General features: G+C 39.9%; 2 protein-coding genes across 2 annotated transcripts in view; both read right to left on the reverse strand.

Moving 5' to 3' along the window:
• The window catches only part of atp8b3 (ATPase phospholipid transporting 8B3), a 54,845-nt gene extending 49,053 nt beyond the window's left edge, over positions 1 to 5,792 (reverse strand). The window contains exon 1 of the mRNA XM_028588490.1: positions 5,210 to 5,792. The gene's annotated coding sequence lies outside the window, so the exon portion shown is untranslated. The remainder of the gene's footprint in view (positions 1 to 5,209) is intronic.
• A 7,119-nt stretch (positions 5,793 to 12,911) lies between these two features.
• The window catches only part of lingo3a (leucine rich repeat and Ig domain containing 3a), a 39,609-nt gene continuing 34,760 nt past the window's right edge, over positions 12,912 to 17,760 (reverse strand). The window contains exon 2 of the mRNA XM_028587644.1: positions 12,912 to 16,281. Within this exon, the coding sequence (XP_028443445.1) occupies positions 14,398 to 16,230 (1,833 nt within the window). The 5' untranslated portion in view covers positions 16,231 to 16,281 and the 3' untranslated portion in view covers positions 12,912 to 14,397. The remainder of the gene's footprint in view (positions 16,282 to 17,760) is intronic.

Raw genomic sequence — 17,760 nt, forward strand, 5'->3', positions numbered from 1 at the left:
ATATTAAATGAAAATTTAAATCCAATGTTAAATTGAAATTCAAAAGCCAAATGAAAATTAAAATCCAATGTTAAATGGAAATTCAAAAGCCTAATATTAAATGAAAATTAAAATCCAATGTTAAATTGAAATTCAAAAGCCAAATGAAAATTAAAATCCAATGTTAAATTGAAATTCAAAAGCCAAATATTAAATGAAAATTAAAAGCCAATGATAAATTGAAATTCAAAAGCCAAATATTAAATTCAAAAGCCAAAGCCAAATGGAAAATTTAAAAAATAATAATATTTTTAATTTGATCTCGCTTTGTTTTCCCTTTGGACTTTCAATTTCTCTTTGGACTTTCAATTTGAATTATGAATAAATATTTCCTCCATATTAGCGCTGCCCAAGACGATTGTGAAATGCCAATAAACCAGAGCATGTTTTTCTCCTATTCCAGAATGCTGTGTGAATTAGCCATACCTTCCTCCGTGTGGCAATGTGAGACTACTTAATAACTGACTTAAATGTTCATCAGAGTGATGGCCTGTGATAAGAAACTGTTCTTGTGTCTGGTTGTGGTTGGCGAACAGTGATCTGTAGCGCCTACCAGAGGGAAGAAGCTGTAACAGGTTCTGTCCAGGGTGTAAAGGGTCTGCAGTGTTCAGGGTACTGCTTGTTTCCTGCCAGTTTCCTGACTCTGGAGGAGTAAAAGTCCTGGAGAATGGAGAGTGATTGATAATTTTTTTTGCAGTCCTGACTCCTGGCTGTCTGTTGTATACTGTGCAGAGTCCTGCTTCGTAGCTGATCCAAACCAAACAGTGGTCAGGTTTCCATCCAAATGTATCACAAATTTGTACTGTGTTGTCCTTTGGGTCTCAGTGACCCGAAGGGCAACACAAGGGTTAAACTGTGTTTAAATGTGCTCTAGAAATAAACTTTACTTACTTACTTTACAAGAGACAGGGTTTAGAGAGCAATTCTCAACAAAGTAAAAGGAAGTACAGCATTTTTGTCAGCTTAACCTTTGTTTTGTCCTTCGGGTCACCGGGACCCAAAGGACAACACAAGGGTAAGAAAGATCAACAAAAGAAAATGCAAAGAATGGTTATGTTCAGAATGGTAATGGTGGGCAGTGTTGGGCGGCTTCTCCTGAAGGTTGTTCTGACTGCACCAGAGGGCCAGCTGTTCAACCTCCCGTCTGTATGCAGACTGTCTGGGTCTCCTGAGTGGTGTATGATAATAATAATCTAAGATTCTCTACAATTTTTATCATCTCAGCACACTCCAATTACATGTTTAGAATGACATTTAACACTTACTCAGTAGTTGTGTTGTTGCTGTTAAAATTAATATTCTTAACATGACCCATTGTTGACTTTTCATTAATCTTCCCCAGAGCTGACATCACATGTAAAAAGATTGTCAGCAGTCTCACGGACTCCAGTCAGACAGAAAACAAACCAAGATAAGAAGAGGTACAATGCAAATCATTATCATTATACAATAAGAAAGTACCTGTATGACTCAACCTCCCACACAAGACTAAAAAAAAAAAAAAAAAAAAAAAACCTCTATTCTTCTTGATTTCAGGTCTGGGTACGTTGGTTTCTCATTTATTCATCTACCATGGAGTCCCAGTCGTCACCTTTTTATAGAGGTGAAGAAGGCCAGATTTTACAAATGGATGAGGAACTGGTGCGTAGGGTACCCCGTCGCAAAAGGGAGTTTATACCTGAGGAGAGGAAGGATGCCCTCTACTGGGAGAAACGTCGTAAGAACAACGAGGCAGCCAAACGCTCACGGGAGAAGAGAAGGATGAATGACTATGTGCTGGAGACTCATCTAATGGCCATGAAAGAAGAAAATACCAGACTCAGTGCTGAATTAATGGCCATCAAGCTGCGCTTTGGCCTGATCCACCCTGCACCCTTCACTGCTCACCAGAATAACCAACTGCAACACCATGTCCACAGCAGCACCCAACCTATCACTGCCACTAGTGCGCACCACCAGTCCCTGCAGAGGGACTACAACTGGGGTGGCAGAGACCCTTCTGTTATGCCAATACACCAACCACCTCACCCTGTCTTCATCCCTGCATATGCCCTCCATACAATGAGAGGCTATTCATATTTGAACATGTCCGGAACTACTGGATCTGGCCTCCTCACTCCACTTGGCCTTCCTCGAAATCTCCTACCCCCCCATTCGTCCCCTCCAGGAGCTCATCTACTGAAACCCATTCCTATGAGAGCTGCCTCAGATGAGGACGAGGAGCAGCAGGTCCCGGGGTTGTTGTCCCGGTCCTGCCCTGCTCCACCTCGCAAAATCTCCCCCAGAGTCAGAAACTTCTCTCCACCAAGACAATACATTTCCGACTGACTGTCCTGTAGAGAAGGGTTTATGTACTGTACCAATTGAATGACTGAGAAACTAATTCTTCATTTCTCTCCACATACTGTCAAATATTTCTTCTGACACTGTAAGAACTCTATTTTTGTGAAATCATGGTGCATACGAAGGCTCTGACACACCAACCCGATGGCCAACCATCGGCAGAAAAGGCAGTCGGACTGATCAGTGGGCTGCCCAAGGTAAAAAAAGTGCCTTGGAACACATCGAAAGCGATGCCTACTTGAGCGTACGTTCTGCGCGTGCGTCACCATAACAGCAGGCAGCGCTAATTTGTATTGTCGACCAAAAAATGAAAACCGGAAATGACGAACGCGTTAGGTGGGTCTGGCTTCTCCCGAATTTCAAAGGTGACCTCATGGCGGCTCGTTCGGAATACGATGCAGTATTTTTCACGAAAATAGTTCATCAAAACCTTTCACCGTTTCTGAAAACATTTTAAGCGAGAAATAGGCCATACATTTGCTGAATCTGACGGTTTTTTTGATCGACAAAGGTCAGTTTGAAAGGTTTTTGTCAGATTTTGAGAGCCGTTTGTCACGCTCATCCCGCTCATCATCTCCGGTAAGTGTTTTAACATAAGTGCACTGATTCGCTAGTCAAGGGCTAGCACTCCACCAATCAGATTGGTCATTGAGTCCAACTGTTTCGTTTCTTTATTGGAATCGTTTAGAGGATTTGGTTTCAAATCCGATCATCACTTCCCAATTTAACATGCTCAAGTTTGGTTTCTGTAGCGGCCAGGTGCTTGTTGTGTTTGAGCCTTGGAGCACAGTAAGCGGCACTCTAGTCTGGCTTTATTTTACGTTGAAAAAGCTGTAAAACTGCAACCCACCATTGAATCAAAATAAAACTTTCCTCTTATTTGTGAAAATAAGCATGTGACCCGTTTCAAATCCACCCCTCAAAGAATCGGAATCGAGAATCGATAAGAACCGGAATCGAAAGTAAGAATCGCAATTGGAATCAGAATCGTTAAAATCCAAACGATGCCCAACCCTACTCCCACGCCAGGGATAGACCGATTATCGGCCCTGGACGATTATCAGGCCATTTTTTGGCAGTTTGCAAATGATCTGTATCAGTGTTTTATTTGCACGATAACCGATAAAGTTAATTCATCAAACAGTGCGCTACTTAGGCTCCGCTACAGCTGTGTCTGTCCCTCTGCTTCGGTTTCACTCACCACTGAGTCTGATTTAATGTCCCGCCGACAACTCTGACTATCTTTTATTGTGTATTACGTTGAAAGTTTCTAATTAATTAAATAATTGCTTACAGCACTAAACAGAGTTTTGTATTGGATTTTGTTGCATTCCAAAATCTTAATTTTGACTTGAAGATTTTCATTTTCACTGTATATGCATATCGGTTCCAAATCAAAATCAGACACACACATATTGTCGGTTCTATGTTGGATGACGTTCAATCACACTACAGCCATATGAAGAACATTTCGCCCATAAAAAACTTAGGAGGCGTTTGAATAGATAACGTTCATGTATAAGTTCACAGCAGGCCCAGCTGTGTCACAAAAATAGAGCTCTGAAGCTACTTCAGCTCTTCTCTGTGTGTGCTCTTAAGCCAATGTTGAGTAGATGTTCAACTTTGGGTTATGAATAAGATAACAATACTAGCTGATCTCAGCTCACCATTCTCTCTTCAGAAGACTGATAACAATGCAACCACTTAAAGCAGCAAAAACATGAGTCTTGTTTTTTACATGTATGAACTGTGACAAAACCTAATGGGTTTCCTATGTCATTGTATTTTGTTGATAAACATTATTCCGTGCTAATGTACATCTTTTACCATCAGTTTTGGTCTTGACGAGATTAATTTAGAATCAAGTATTTCTTTCCTTCTTTCTACAGTGAAATACAGTTGAAAACAAATAGTAATCCAGATCACTTTTTTTAAATGTAAAAAGATAAACATGTGGATAATAAAAATGTACAGGGTTTCACACCAGATTGATTACTTTGCCCTAACAAACTACTGTCTGCAACCTCCCTCTAAATGGAAACAGTGAAGTATGAGGATGTATTTCCTTGGTTTTTCGGTAGAGGTGTGCATCTTCACTGATCTCCCGATTCGATTATGATTATCAGGTCAGCGATTCGATATCTCGATGCATCACGATGCTTCAAAAATACATTTTTCTATTAAAGCCATATAGGATATTTGACTTGACAAACTTGCGTTGTCAAGTGCAATGCCCAAGCTGCAATACGTAACTTTAGACTGGAACGATGAAGTGTTTGGGTTCATTTCTTTAAAAGGTAGCTACCAAAGGTTTACCTATTTTAGATTAGTCATATACCACCCTACTTTTATCCAGCAAATGTATTGTGCTGTATTGGAATAACTGACCCCAGACAACTCTTTAACAAAAAAGGTACTGTTTACTGAACAATAACTTAAATGTATAAATAATATTTAGCCGTTAGATTGAACAACAACAACAACAACAACAAAAACATACCACAAATCACACCCTTCAAATATGCTAACTGCAATATTTCTTCAAATAATATTACACACAACTACCCCTTTACCAGTTTCTCTATCAGTTTCCACTTAAAAACACTCCAGCTACGCAAAATGATTCCTCCTTACAGCAGTTTCAATGTAAAACCTACTCAAACCCTATTAAACCACTGTGTTAACACACACACACACACACACACACACACACACACACACACACGCCGAGAGGACAAAAAAATAAGAAAAAAGTTGCTCATGTGGACGTGCAGCAGCCAGCAGGACGTTATCTTCAATGAAGCAAACACACAGAAATCCAACTTACAGTTAGCTGTTAGTCCAAGAAACGCAGCTCAAACACGAAAACCAAAACCAGTCACCAGCTAAGTCCTCTTCAGCAGGGAAACACGCGGTCGTCCTCTCCGGTCCGAAATCTGCATCCTCCGGACCAGCAACTCTCCGCCGTTAGCTCCAACTTTAGCCAGGCACATTAGCACAACATTTGTTCTAAACCACTGCTGTTAGACAGGAAAAGTGCCGTAGTGTAGCTACACGTCTTCTTCCGCTTCGTTATTCCACTTAGATCGTTTCCAAGCTAACTATTGTAGTGTCTCTCCATGTTTCCCTGCATGTTGGCCGAAGCATTGAGAGCTTTGTAAGTGTAGCCTACAGACAGTTTATTGGTGGGATGGTTTGTGGGGACGGTGCCATTCACGTGTGCAGGCGGGCGCCCTGTCGGTCGCGGCCGGGGCGAGTGCCGTGCTTGAGCTAGGTTACTGGTTGCGCGGCGTTCGGCTTGTCGTGGCTGTTTTCCCGGGGTGGCGCCCGCCTGTGTGCATGGGCTGTGCTGTCTTTCTCTTTTTAATGAACTGTCTGGGCACTAACAGTGGCAGAGGTTTTTCCGTGGCGGGCCGCCACTGCAGGGTCACCATAGAGGAAACACTTAGCCTGGGTAAACCCTGACGAACTTCCGGCAAATTTGAGATTTGCTCTGCAAGTCAGTCTAGCGAAGAGCCCATTGAAACCCATTTCCAATGTCCCCAAAATCAAGGCACCAACCACAACCGATGAGGCAGGCTTTACACCAATCACAACCGCTGAGGCGGGCTTTACACCAATCACAACCATTGTTCTTAAGCGACGATAGCACAGCGACGGCAAGCAGCTTTTTGTTTACATTCAACATGACAGCTACAGAAGCGCAGTGTCACCCGGATCGTTGGTCTGATTGGTTGGACTATCCAATGTGCCCAGAGGTATTTGAGCGGCGTCCGTTGGTGACCGTGTCCGTTGGTGACCGCGTCCGTTGGTGACCGCGTCCGTTGGTGATGCCCCTTTGGAAATGAACTGTCAATGAACCTTTCCCAGACCCACTCTGTTACAACTGAGAAGGGTCTGGTGTCAACCTGACTAGGAAACACTTACCTTCTTATATTCCAATAAGCTTAGGGACAACATTGAATATATTGTACTATGTATATTACATTAAAACAAAGATTAAAACAAATAAATCTTGAAGATTGTTTTTTTTTTACATACCTGAAACCCTGAATGGCTCACAAAGGTTAAACAAAAAATAAACATTCCTCTCATCTTCCATTACGCAGAAACTGATGTTTGAATTAACATGTTGCTTGCTTTCCAAACAGAGGAGATCCAAGCTGCATCTCAATACAGAGGCCAACTCCTACAAGGCTGTGCCTTGGGCAGACTGAAGGCTTGTGGGCTTCAGTACTCAAAAGAATTCCAGGCCTTGATCCAGGGACCAGCATTAGGTTCCAGAGAAAGTATTCTACTGTTCTTTTCTTCCAGTTGGCCTCTGTTGTTTCTATCAGTGTAAATACACTGATCAGGAACACCCCAACAGGTTGCTGGCTATTTGCTTGACAGCGCTGATGTAAACATTGCTGACCGGCAAACAACCAGTCCTGCTGGCTCAAAGACAAACTCAAAGAAACAGTCAAAATGATTTGCTAACGTTATAACATACAGTATGTTTTTCCTGCCCCCTTAACCTTCCTCTTCATACAGTTTTCAGTAAATGCATTTGCCTTGTTTTATAGCTAATTTACAGCTAAATGTAACGTTAGCACAAAGTACTTCACAGCTGCTTATTGTTACCGTGAACTTCGACTGGAGCGGTTAGCTTTCGGAACAAACATCTTTGTACAAATGTTTGTTGTGTCAGAGTGAGATATAGGCTACTTACAAGAGTGAAGCATGGATGTATAATAAAACCAGTGAAGGTTGCCCAAACTCATCTTGGTGTTTTACTGTGAGCTTTTAAAATACAAACAAAAAAAGTCAAGTAACGTTATGTTTTTGTGTGTTTTTCTTCCAATTGGGAGCCTGTGAATCGGGCACCTCTGAAAATCTGGTGCGCGCCGTTTTTTTCATTGACATATATGGTTTTTTTGCTGCTGTTTCCGGGTTAAACGGTTTTTTTCTCTCTCTCTCTCTCTCGTTTATTGTCTGTGTCACAGCACAGGTGATACCCAATCAGCAGCGACGTGCATGTAAACTAACCTCGTGGTAATGAAAAGGCAGAGCGCTTGCGCACAAAGCAGGATGTTCAACGCAACCCAGTCAGCAAAATTACGAATCCCACTATTATATATGTCAATGCTATGGCCACGCCGATACGTTTATATACGACCTTCCCTACAAAGCAACTCGATTGGTTGGGGTTAGGCATTCACCTCGAGTGGTTAAAGTTGGTCAGGAGATAGGACCTGAACAAATAGGGTTACGCTACCTTTCGTTCTCATGGACGCCTGGAAATGCTATTGAAGGGCGGGTCTCGGCGTGCCCATCGCCCCCATGATCGCCCCCCTGTCAGTTTAAAAAAACGTGCAGCTGCGTGTTGTTGGGGCTGACCCCAACCGCTAGGAGTCGCTAATGGAGCAGAAAGGACAAGCGAACGTGACTCAACCGAAAGCAGACGGAAAGTAAACAGGGATGATTCAAACACCACCCTGCGTGTTTGCTGCTGAATATGGGATAATTGCTATATTGTCAAAATAAATTGGTGTATGCAGTGTAGGCTATATTCTGCTCAATCTGTTTGGATATAATTAGTGTTATTTATTTGTTTTTTTTAAATAGGAATTTCATTTTTCTACAAAAAAGATTGCTATGTCAATATCAATGTTGGTTCTTTTGCTGCTTATGTCTCAACAGTGTTTCAAACCTGCTTTTTATCTCACCTATAGGCTAGCCTACATTATAATAAAAACAATATGTAAGATGCTACTTCCATATCACTGTGCAGACATGGTTAAATGGTATATTGTCCTTTTTTATAGGCAAACTATAGATATGAATACTAACAATGATTTAAAATCCCTCTTGGCAACTTGGGTCAGACAGACTCCCCAAGGGCTACATTGCCCAGAGCAATGAGCCATGAGCATTGTGTTGCTTATTAAAACTGAATTATAATGTGAGGCCATGGCAGTGAGCCAGTGTTATTCCAGTTAAAGATACTCATATCCATATAGCCTCTTTTTTCTTATGTTAAACAGCTATTGTGTATATGTTTCTGTAGACTATTTATTGTTTATTTCATATTAATGTTCAATATGTTTGTTTATGTATGCACCAACCACCAATGCACGTTCCTTGTAAGTGTCACTTACTTGGCAATAAACCCTTTTCTGATTTCTTTTCTGATTCTATCCACTGACAGACATGAATATTACAGAACCGTATGCTTTTAATCCGCATTTGGCAAACACCAGAGGAGATCTTTATTTTCTTTGTACGCAGGCGAGGCCATGGACTCCTGCATTTTATCTTTCAAGCACGGAAATTAATCCAGTCATGATGGTGCCTGGACATTTATCCCCTATATCCAAACATGAATACAAAACCAGTACTTGATCTTATTTTGGTTACAACATCTCTTTCACTCTTTTGCAACCTCACCATCAACAAAAAGCTACTGTGGCAGTTGAAACTGCACTTCACCAGTCACCAACCTTTTGGGTTGAAACTAATTGCACGTGCAGCTCAGAAACCAAAACTAAACCTTGGTTTATGGTTCTTAGTTGCAAATTCAACAGATGAATCACATGCCATTCAAGTCATCCAAGTGATCCTGGCACACTTCAGTCAATGAGAATTAAACCTGGAGCTCCCAATGTCGTCAGGTTACAGCTGATGTAAAATACATCCATCAGAGTTAGAGGGTGTGAACATTCAAACCCTCTAACTCTGATGGATGTATTTTATCAAAATAAGTGTAGTAAAAAACAAAAAAAAACAAAAACAGATGATTAAATGATTGCTTGCAGCTTATCAACTGATCAGCAAGCAGACCATGTCCTGACGAAAAGATACACATTGCACACATTCTTTGCATGTTGTTGCAATTGTTTATGCAGAAACTGCTAACCACTACAATCCCATTTAGACCATCATGTTTCAACATCACGGCAACACAAAAGGTGTGATTACTCGCCCCCACACACAAACTTTATATACACACATGCACACTTACATCATTTCAATCACCCATCAATGTTCCCATATATAGTTGACAATCGTTCTGGTGAAGCAGAAGTAGATCTGTGTGTCAAAGTGCATTCTGACATAATTTCCTCAAATGAAAGAGATACTTAAGTGTAGGGTTTTAGAGCTTTGTTCATTTTAGCACTGGTATCTACTTCAAGTAAATTAAATGAATTATTAAATTAATAAAATGCAGAACAGACCCATTTGAGTGCTTAATGTTGCAATTTCACAGTCTGATGTTGGTGTCTAACACTTAGTAGATGACACATTTCTCAGTGGTCCATCTGAAATTTTGGTGACACATGTTCACAGACATAACCTCCTTTGCATAGACGACCACATTGACTCTTAACCAAAAATGTGGGTAGTTTCAGGTGTATTACTCAGTCTACGGTCTACTTTGAAGAGTACTTTAAAAAAAAAAGACTTGTAATCATTTCCCAGTCAAATTACATTTCAACAGAATTTTGCTAATATTCTAACTTGGACGGTGGAACCTGGTGTTCATTTCACTCTTCACAGAGAAGTAACATTTCAGAAGAGCAACAGTGTAATGCGCATTACTATATAGTATATGCAGTATATCCTTATATAAAGTGAGTCACGACAAGGTTTCTTCTTCTGGTAAGCAACAAAGTTGTGTGAAACTCTCACCCCCTCTCAGTCACTCAGTTTTTACATCAACACATCTTTCCGAGGATTCTTGTTTATTTAATACACACATTTTTTAGATACTTGCCCCATTTTCAAAATATTTTAGACAGTTTGTAAGTGGCATATGACAGGAGCTATATTCTTTTGCTGTCAACATACAGAATTATAGGAGAAACCTGAATAAATACATGGGGAATCATAACAAATGCTTCCATACAGGTGTAGCAGGCCCAGATGACTTTGTCAAAAAGATAGTAAAGATCAAAGTGACTCATTACAAAGTCAGACGCATATTTTTAAGAGGTGTAAAACCATAGAGGTGTGAGATGAAAAAAGTGATATGATCAGAAGCGTCACTCTTGAGTGGGTGGGTGAAAGCATCATGAACACCATGAGAGCGGTTCAGGTGTGAATGCTTGACCCCCGCAGTGAGGGGCATCTTCCAACGTATCAGACAGCATTCATTTCCCCAAATGAGGTAAAAACCTTAGGGAGAATGATGTTCATCTCTCCCATAGAGTTTCTTATGTGTGCCAAGGATCATTGAATCTTTGTAACACCTCACAAAAAGACTTTTCCTAATGCAGGACTTCATGGCCCGTTTAACTCACCTTTGTCCAAAAGAAAATACTTCAAGCATCTCCATAGTCATGCTGTAAGACATGTCTATTTGTGTCTATTATGGTTTTAAATGTCATCCTCATTGAAAAACCCAGAATCTTTGAATATGCAAATTAATGTTATATTTAAAGTTTAACTACTGGAACATGATGGCTACTTCACTGAAAAGTCCTTTCTCAGTATGTATACTGGAGGTTTCAGGTTTCCACATCACACGTAATACAAACTTGTGATATCATTCTGCAAAGTAAAAGTTAAACATCCAAGCGAAGTAACAATAAGCATAACACATTTTTGAGTGGAGGGACTTTAAAAATGATATAATTGGAACAGATTTAGATCAATACAAGGTATTGAACATCTTCCTGTTGCTCTCTACTTCTTCCTTGAGGGGTTCCTTCAGTGCATACCAGTTTGTATTTGTCTTAACCTGATACAAGTCAGAATAGTACAGTATGAATTCACTTCACTCACTGAATGTTTTGTAAGTCACAGTGATTACAACCAATTCAGTCATTACAGCTTAACGATTAAACAGGACCAAGAAACACTTTTTTTTAACTGCTCACAAAATTTCATTTATTTTTCTAACTTGTGTTTTAATGAATGCATAGAAAATGAACAATAATAACGCTCCTTATACAGTATATGCAGTACCTACGTATATCATTAACTTGAGTGAATCATGACAGTATATCTTAGAGTAGATCCATCCATTTGATTTAACTGTTGTTTTTTTTAATTAAAATATGGCAAACCCATGGAGAAAAACAGATCAAAATAAAACATTGCAACACAAAATTTCACAGTGACGAGGTCACAGATGTATTGCAGACTCTCAATCAACTTCTCAGACTGCCACCATAAAGGTTGAGTGCCAGATGGCATGCTGTTAAAAATAATGGGACAAAGACATTATCATAGCAGATAACATAGCATGCTTTATAAACAGTGTGCATCATTTTTATAAAACAATACAATACAAAACAGTCTAGCACAATTTCCAGACACAATGGTTTCAATTCAGTAAACGACTGAAAATTATCATTATATTTCTAAAATGCAGACAAGAACCTGATGTCAAATCAGTTAGGTAACATATGAACAGTTCATTAAATATAATTCCATATTGTGAGTTAAATCTGTAAAATTTGTTGGGCAGTGTATATGTGAATGAACACAAACACTAAATAAAGGAAGTGATATTGGTCTTCTCTTTATCGTGCCCATATAGTGTAATTTCATTTGTAACTCAAAATTAAATTTCCTCTCCAAAACAACTGAATCCAGGTCAGCTGTCCATACACGTCACAGTTGCGTTTGGGGAAATGGAATAAATTGCTTACTATTAAGCCTAAATGTTGGGAAAGTCAAATCCTAAATTAATTGTGTAGAAGTCAGTACCATCTCTAGCCAACAGAGGGGAGCAGAGTAACACTGTTAGAACTGCAGTCGTTGAGCAAACAGGATGAGTAGTGTTGGTTTCCAAGTCTGAGCCCACAAATCAAGAGGAAAAACCTTGAAGTTAGAATAGTATCAGCAGTTTACCTGTTTACTCAATTCTCAAAATTATGTGAATTTAATGCCCCTAGTTTCTGTTTTTTTTTTCATATAGTATTGAATCTACCACAGATTGCTTTGCAAGGCCCAACAATGACACATTTGCTTTTACTGTACATGCCGTGACTACCAATTAATGTCAAAGAGCAACTTTGCTGATTTCAATCCATATATGTATATATATATATATATATATATATATATATATATATATATATATATATATATATATATATATATACATACATACATACATACATACATACATACATATATATATATATATATATATATATATATATATATATATATATATATATATATATATATATATATATATATATATATATATATATATATATATATATATATATATATATATATATATATATATATATATATATATATATATATATATATATATATATATATATATATATATATATATATATATATATATATATATATATATATATATATATATATATATATATATATATATATATATATATATATATATATATATATATATATATATATATATATATATATATATATATATATATATATATATATATATATATATATATATATATATATATATATATATAGTTTGAAATTAACTTCATAACCAATTCTGCTTAAACTTTTACAAAATGCTATACAGCTATCTTAGGAGGCATATATTGTTATATATTGTTATTGTATTATAGTCGTGATGTCTCTTCTCTGGCTCAGTTTCATTATGACCTTTGTTCCAGTCTGCAAGTTTCTTTATCACAATTGCATTTTTCCCTGCTTGTCTCAAATACATCTAGAACCCACTTAACTCCTTCCCCCACTGGTCAGCTTAAGCCTCTCCACTGTCACTTACACAGCAAAAAACAGGAAAGTGAACTGAAACCTGATGTGAACGCCCTTCATGATCTGTTGTGTGAACTCAGTGATCTGATGCGTGATAGGGTGGACTGGATATCAATGATTTGAAAAAGAGACTAACAATAGAATTACAGTACAACAGAAAGATTGGATTGATCACTCAACAGTACTATAAACAACCACAAGGATTTCAATATCAATGTTTACAAAATATATAATACATCTTATACAGTATATATATCCTACAATATGATCTATTCAACTTTGGGATGAATGCACCCCAACAAATGCTCAATTTACAAATAATACAAAGTAGGAAGCCAACATTGTACATGCGTTCATCTTTTTACACACAGTTCTTTTCAGATCAAGAGAGTTGTGTAAGGTATGTACTGAATAACCAATGGAAAACCTTATTGTGCATCCACATGTACTGATTTTTCACCACACAAATGTGCATTGAGTCCTTTAAGTGTAGCTTAACATGTAGAGTCCTGTTTTTGTTTAAAACGGCTTTGATCAACTTGTAGTGGTATCCAATGAGAAGTCACTTCTCTACCACAGCATTGCATTGATATTACATGGTGCTTTACGGTCAAATTGGCAGTGTTGCAGTGTCTCTTGGTGTCTAACGTATTCTGTATAAACCCACCGTCGGAAAAAAACCCAGCAAAGCCTCTATATTTTTGTCACAATAGTGCTCTAAAGTCCTGACTGTAAATACGTCTAAATATGCAGTATATAGCTGGAGCTATTCAAATACATATTGGCAAGTCCTTTGGCATTCATTGAGCACCACGCTGGTATAATGTATTCATGAGTTTGGAGATTGAATCACCTCAGATGGAGCAGAGAGGTGAAGTCCTTCAAAAGGTGAAGAGGACAGAGTTCCTTGTAGGGAAGAAGGATGGAGTTGGCAAGAGATTTGTCGAGGTTAAAGACTGGTGGGACTCTGAGTGATTTTGTTGCTTGGTCTTTAAATAGTCTATTCAAGACTTGGAGACATCTTTATACCTTTATAATCCAGGTTCCCACTGCACAATAATGTGAACACACAACAAAGTAATATAAATATGTCAAATCCATGCAGATTTCCATCTTCTCATATATACAGTAGTTTCGATAACAAAACCTTGTCTCAATAAAATGTCCTCCTATAAATAACTGCATTTAATGTTTTGCAAGCACAAAAAGGTCCACTCCAGTTTCCTGTGCCTTGAGCGTTTGACTGCTTGTAAACAGTATCGGGGAAAGAATACCAATGAGAGAAACAGATCCAAATAATCAAATCATTTTCATGTTGAACTTGCGGGCCCCACCCTGTCCTCCACTGGCAGCGGGTCCATCCACCTTTCTGAAGGAATACTCCACTGAGAAATTGTTCTTGTGCTGCCCTCTCCCTCGACTCCACACAAAGAGCAGAATGAAACAGAAGAGAACCACCCCCAGGAACATGATACAGCCCATAGCTGTGGATATAAGGATGGTCTTGAGGTCCAGAGTAAACTTTAGGAAGACTCTGGTGTCGTTCAGATTTGTGTCATTAAGGTCCCCAGCATAGTACGTGCGGTTTGCCATTAGGGCTGCATCTAGTGGCAGCCCACTGACTGTAAGTGTGGCAAAATAGGTGTCATTTCCACCAGCATTGCTGGCTATGCAGATGTAGGTTCCACTGTCTGTTACCTGGGCGTACCGTATTTCTAATGTGCCCTCTGGTAACACAGTTAGGCGGCCGCTACTCTTTGTTGTGATGCGGCGGCGTTGAGGAGAGATCCAGAATATCACCGGTGTCGGCTCACCTTCTGCTTTGCAAATGAATGACACAACCTGCCCCTCGCGGGCAGTTACCTGCTGTAGCTTTCTGTTGCGGATTTTGGGCTTCTGGCAAGTAAAGTGATCAAAGAGAGCTGAGTCAGAGAAAGCGTTCAGAGCCCGTCCCTGCACCTCGACGGGCGTCATACACACTGGGGAGGCGCTTTCGAAATTGAGGGTTTTCCTGCGCTGAAGGATCCACAGCAAGCGGCAATCGCAGGCCAGAGGGTTCCCGTCCAAACGCAGCGTCTCCAGAGTGTTGACAGACTGAAACGCTCCCTCTTCTAGGGACACCAGGCCGTTAGTGGAGAGGTTAAGGAGGCTGATTTGCCTTAGGCCACCCAGCGCATACGGCTGCACTGCCACCAGATTTGTGTTGACCAGATGCAGCTCCTTCAGCCTTACAAGGTCCCGCAGCGCCCAGGACTCCAACACAGAGATAGGGTTGTAGGAGAGGTTGAGGCTGGTGAGGTGAGCCAGACTGCGTAGGGCAGAGGTGGGCACAGAGGTGATGTTAGTGTGAGTAATCGACAGCCAAGACAAGTTTAGACCCTGCAGGCTGTGAGGGGAAATGTGCTCCAAAAAGGGCCAGTGATCGATCTCGAGGCCCCTCAGGTTTCCCAGCTTGCGGAAGTTCTGGTCCTCTAAGGTGGAGATACTGAGGTAGCGGAGACGCAGAGCCACCAGGTTATGCAGGTAAGACAGAGACTGGCTGGACACAGAAGTCAGGTTGCACCTCTCAATGGTCAGCTCCCTCAGCCCAACTAGACCCAGAAAGGCCTTGTTGGAAATATAAACTAAATCATTGTCTCCAACTTCCAGGTTTTTCAGACTTTTCAGGTCTTGGAAGGTGAAGTCCAAAAGAATTACAATCTTATTCCCACTGAGGTCCAATGAGGTTAGATTGGAGAGACGTGAGAAAGCCCCCATGGGGACCAGTTTCAATTGATTACCCCTCAGTGAAAGCGACTGCAGGTTCTGGAGACTAGAAAAAGCATTCGGTTCCAGGACACTGATAATGTTCTCACTCAAGTCCAGCTTTTCAAGACGTGAATATGGAAGAAGGTCCCCATGCTCTACCCAGCGAAGTTTATTCCCACTTAGGTCCAGGGTCTTGGTGTCCAGTGGGATGCCATCTGGCAGTGCGGACAGGCGTCTACCATAACAGGACACAGTCTTGAGTTTTGAAATGCACTCACAACGCTGTGGACATCCTTGACCCTGCGTGGGTAACACTGTGACCATCAGTAGCAAGAACAGGAAAGGCAGGAGCCAGCCTACATCCTGGCCCAGGCTCACCCCCATGGCTCTCCTTTTCACTGGTTCGTTCTGCTCCTGAATCACTGCGTCAGACACCTGAGGAAAGAGAAAGAATGGGGAGAAGTTAAGGAAAGGAGGAGGGCGGAAAGGAGGCCACAAAGAATGAGAGAAAGAGACAGAAAGTGAGACAAATTAATTAAACTCAATTCAGCAGCTATCAAACACTCTAAATGAGTGGAATTACTATTGTAAACTCTAATTGACCCGGCACAGCAGCGAAATTAAAGCTAGAGCTCAAAGATAATCCTCAAAGGAGTCTGTATTCACTTGAAACATTTCAATTTACAATGGACGACTGTGCCTTGCAAGCAGTCAGGTTTTTAAATCATATGCCAGTATATACACACCAAAATAGCTATGAGTCAATTTGATATTGGATGGTTGTTTTGCTCTCTAGCTATATCATGCTTTGTAAATGAAAACAGGGAAATTGAAATAATTAATCTATTGTATTCATATGACCTCATGTGAGACATCTTAAAATGCATGAAAAAGGAAAACAATTGCAGCCTCTCAAAAGACTTTAACAGCTAATAGCACTGAAAAATGCACATAAATGGGCCATTTATACAGTGTGAGGAAGCAGAATATTAACAAATAAACTCTCTGTAGGAGGAAATACCAGCAAGTAAACAGGATGAATAAAATATGAACAATCCAATCACCAGATTGGATCATATAGCACAGTATATCCAGCCCCTGTGTCGTTGAGTAAATGCATGACAAGGCCAATCGCCATAGCAAAAGACTACGACTCAGTGCATCACAATAGTTCAGGCCATCACATCATCTGCATAAGTCTCTGAGGCATGAGGCTTATCATGAAGAGGAGCCTGACCTGCCTATGGGTTTCATATGACACGTACACGTACACACACACACACACACACACACAAACACACACAGCCCTCCGTCTGCTGGTGGATGTTGGCAGCAGAGTGGTAATCCCTTTATAAACCCATTGTGAAATCGACATTATTGAGTGGTGAGGCTGGCAGTGTGTTAAAACATATTGAAAGGCCACTGTGCACTGTGACAATGACTGGATCACACATCAAGAGTCAACTAAAATAAGTGCAACAAAGTGATACAATTGTCCCCTAAAACATAAAAACACTGCACACATACAACCCGTTTTCTCAATAATTTACAACAGGAACAAATAACAGACACATTGACGTGACTGTTAAAGATAAGGAGTCAGTGTTACAGGGTTCTAAATTCCCACCTGCTACCGTTACAGATGACTTCATAACTCATTTAATGTCCCTCACCTCTACACATGTTCTAATTTACAAGTCACCCTGGCTCAGAGATGAATATTCCCATAAACCAATCTGCCACTGATTGAAACTAACTGTGAGCAGAACTGTCTTGACAGTAGACAGGCTTAAAACAAACCTAACATTGTTAAAAATCAGTTAAAGACACAAAATATTAAAATGGTGATATTTTCACAAACCCATAAGTAATATCAAAAAATGCACTGGTGACAGCAATGCATGCTGCTAACGC

The sequence above is a fragment of the Perca flavescens genome, chromosome 9 (assembly GCF_004354835.1).
Source record: "Perca flavescens isolate YP-PL-M2 chromosome 9, PFLA_1.0, whole genome shotgun sequence".
Taxonomy (NCBI): domain Eukaryota; kingdom Metazoa; phylum Chordata; class Actinopteri; order Perciformes; family Percidae; genus Perca; species Perca flavescens.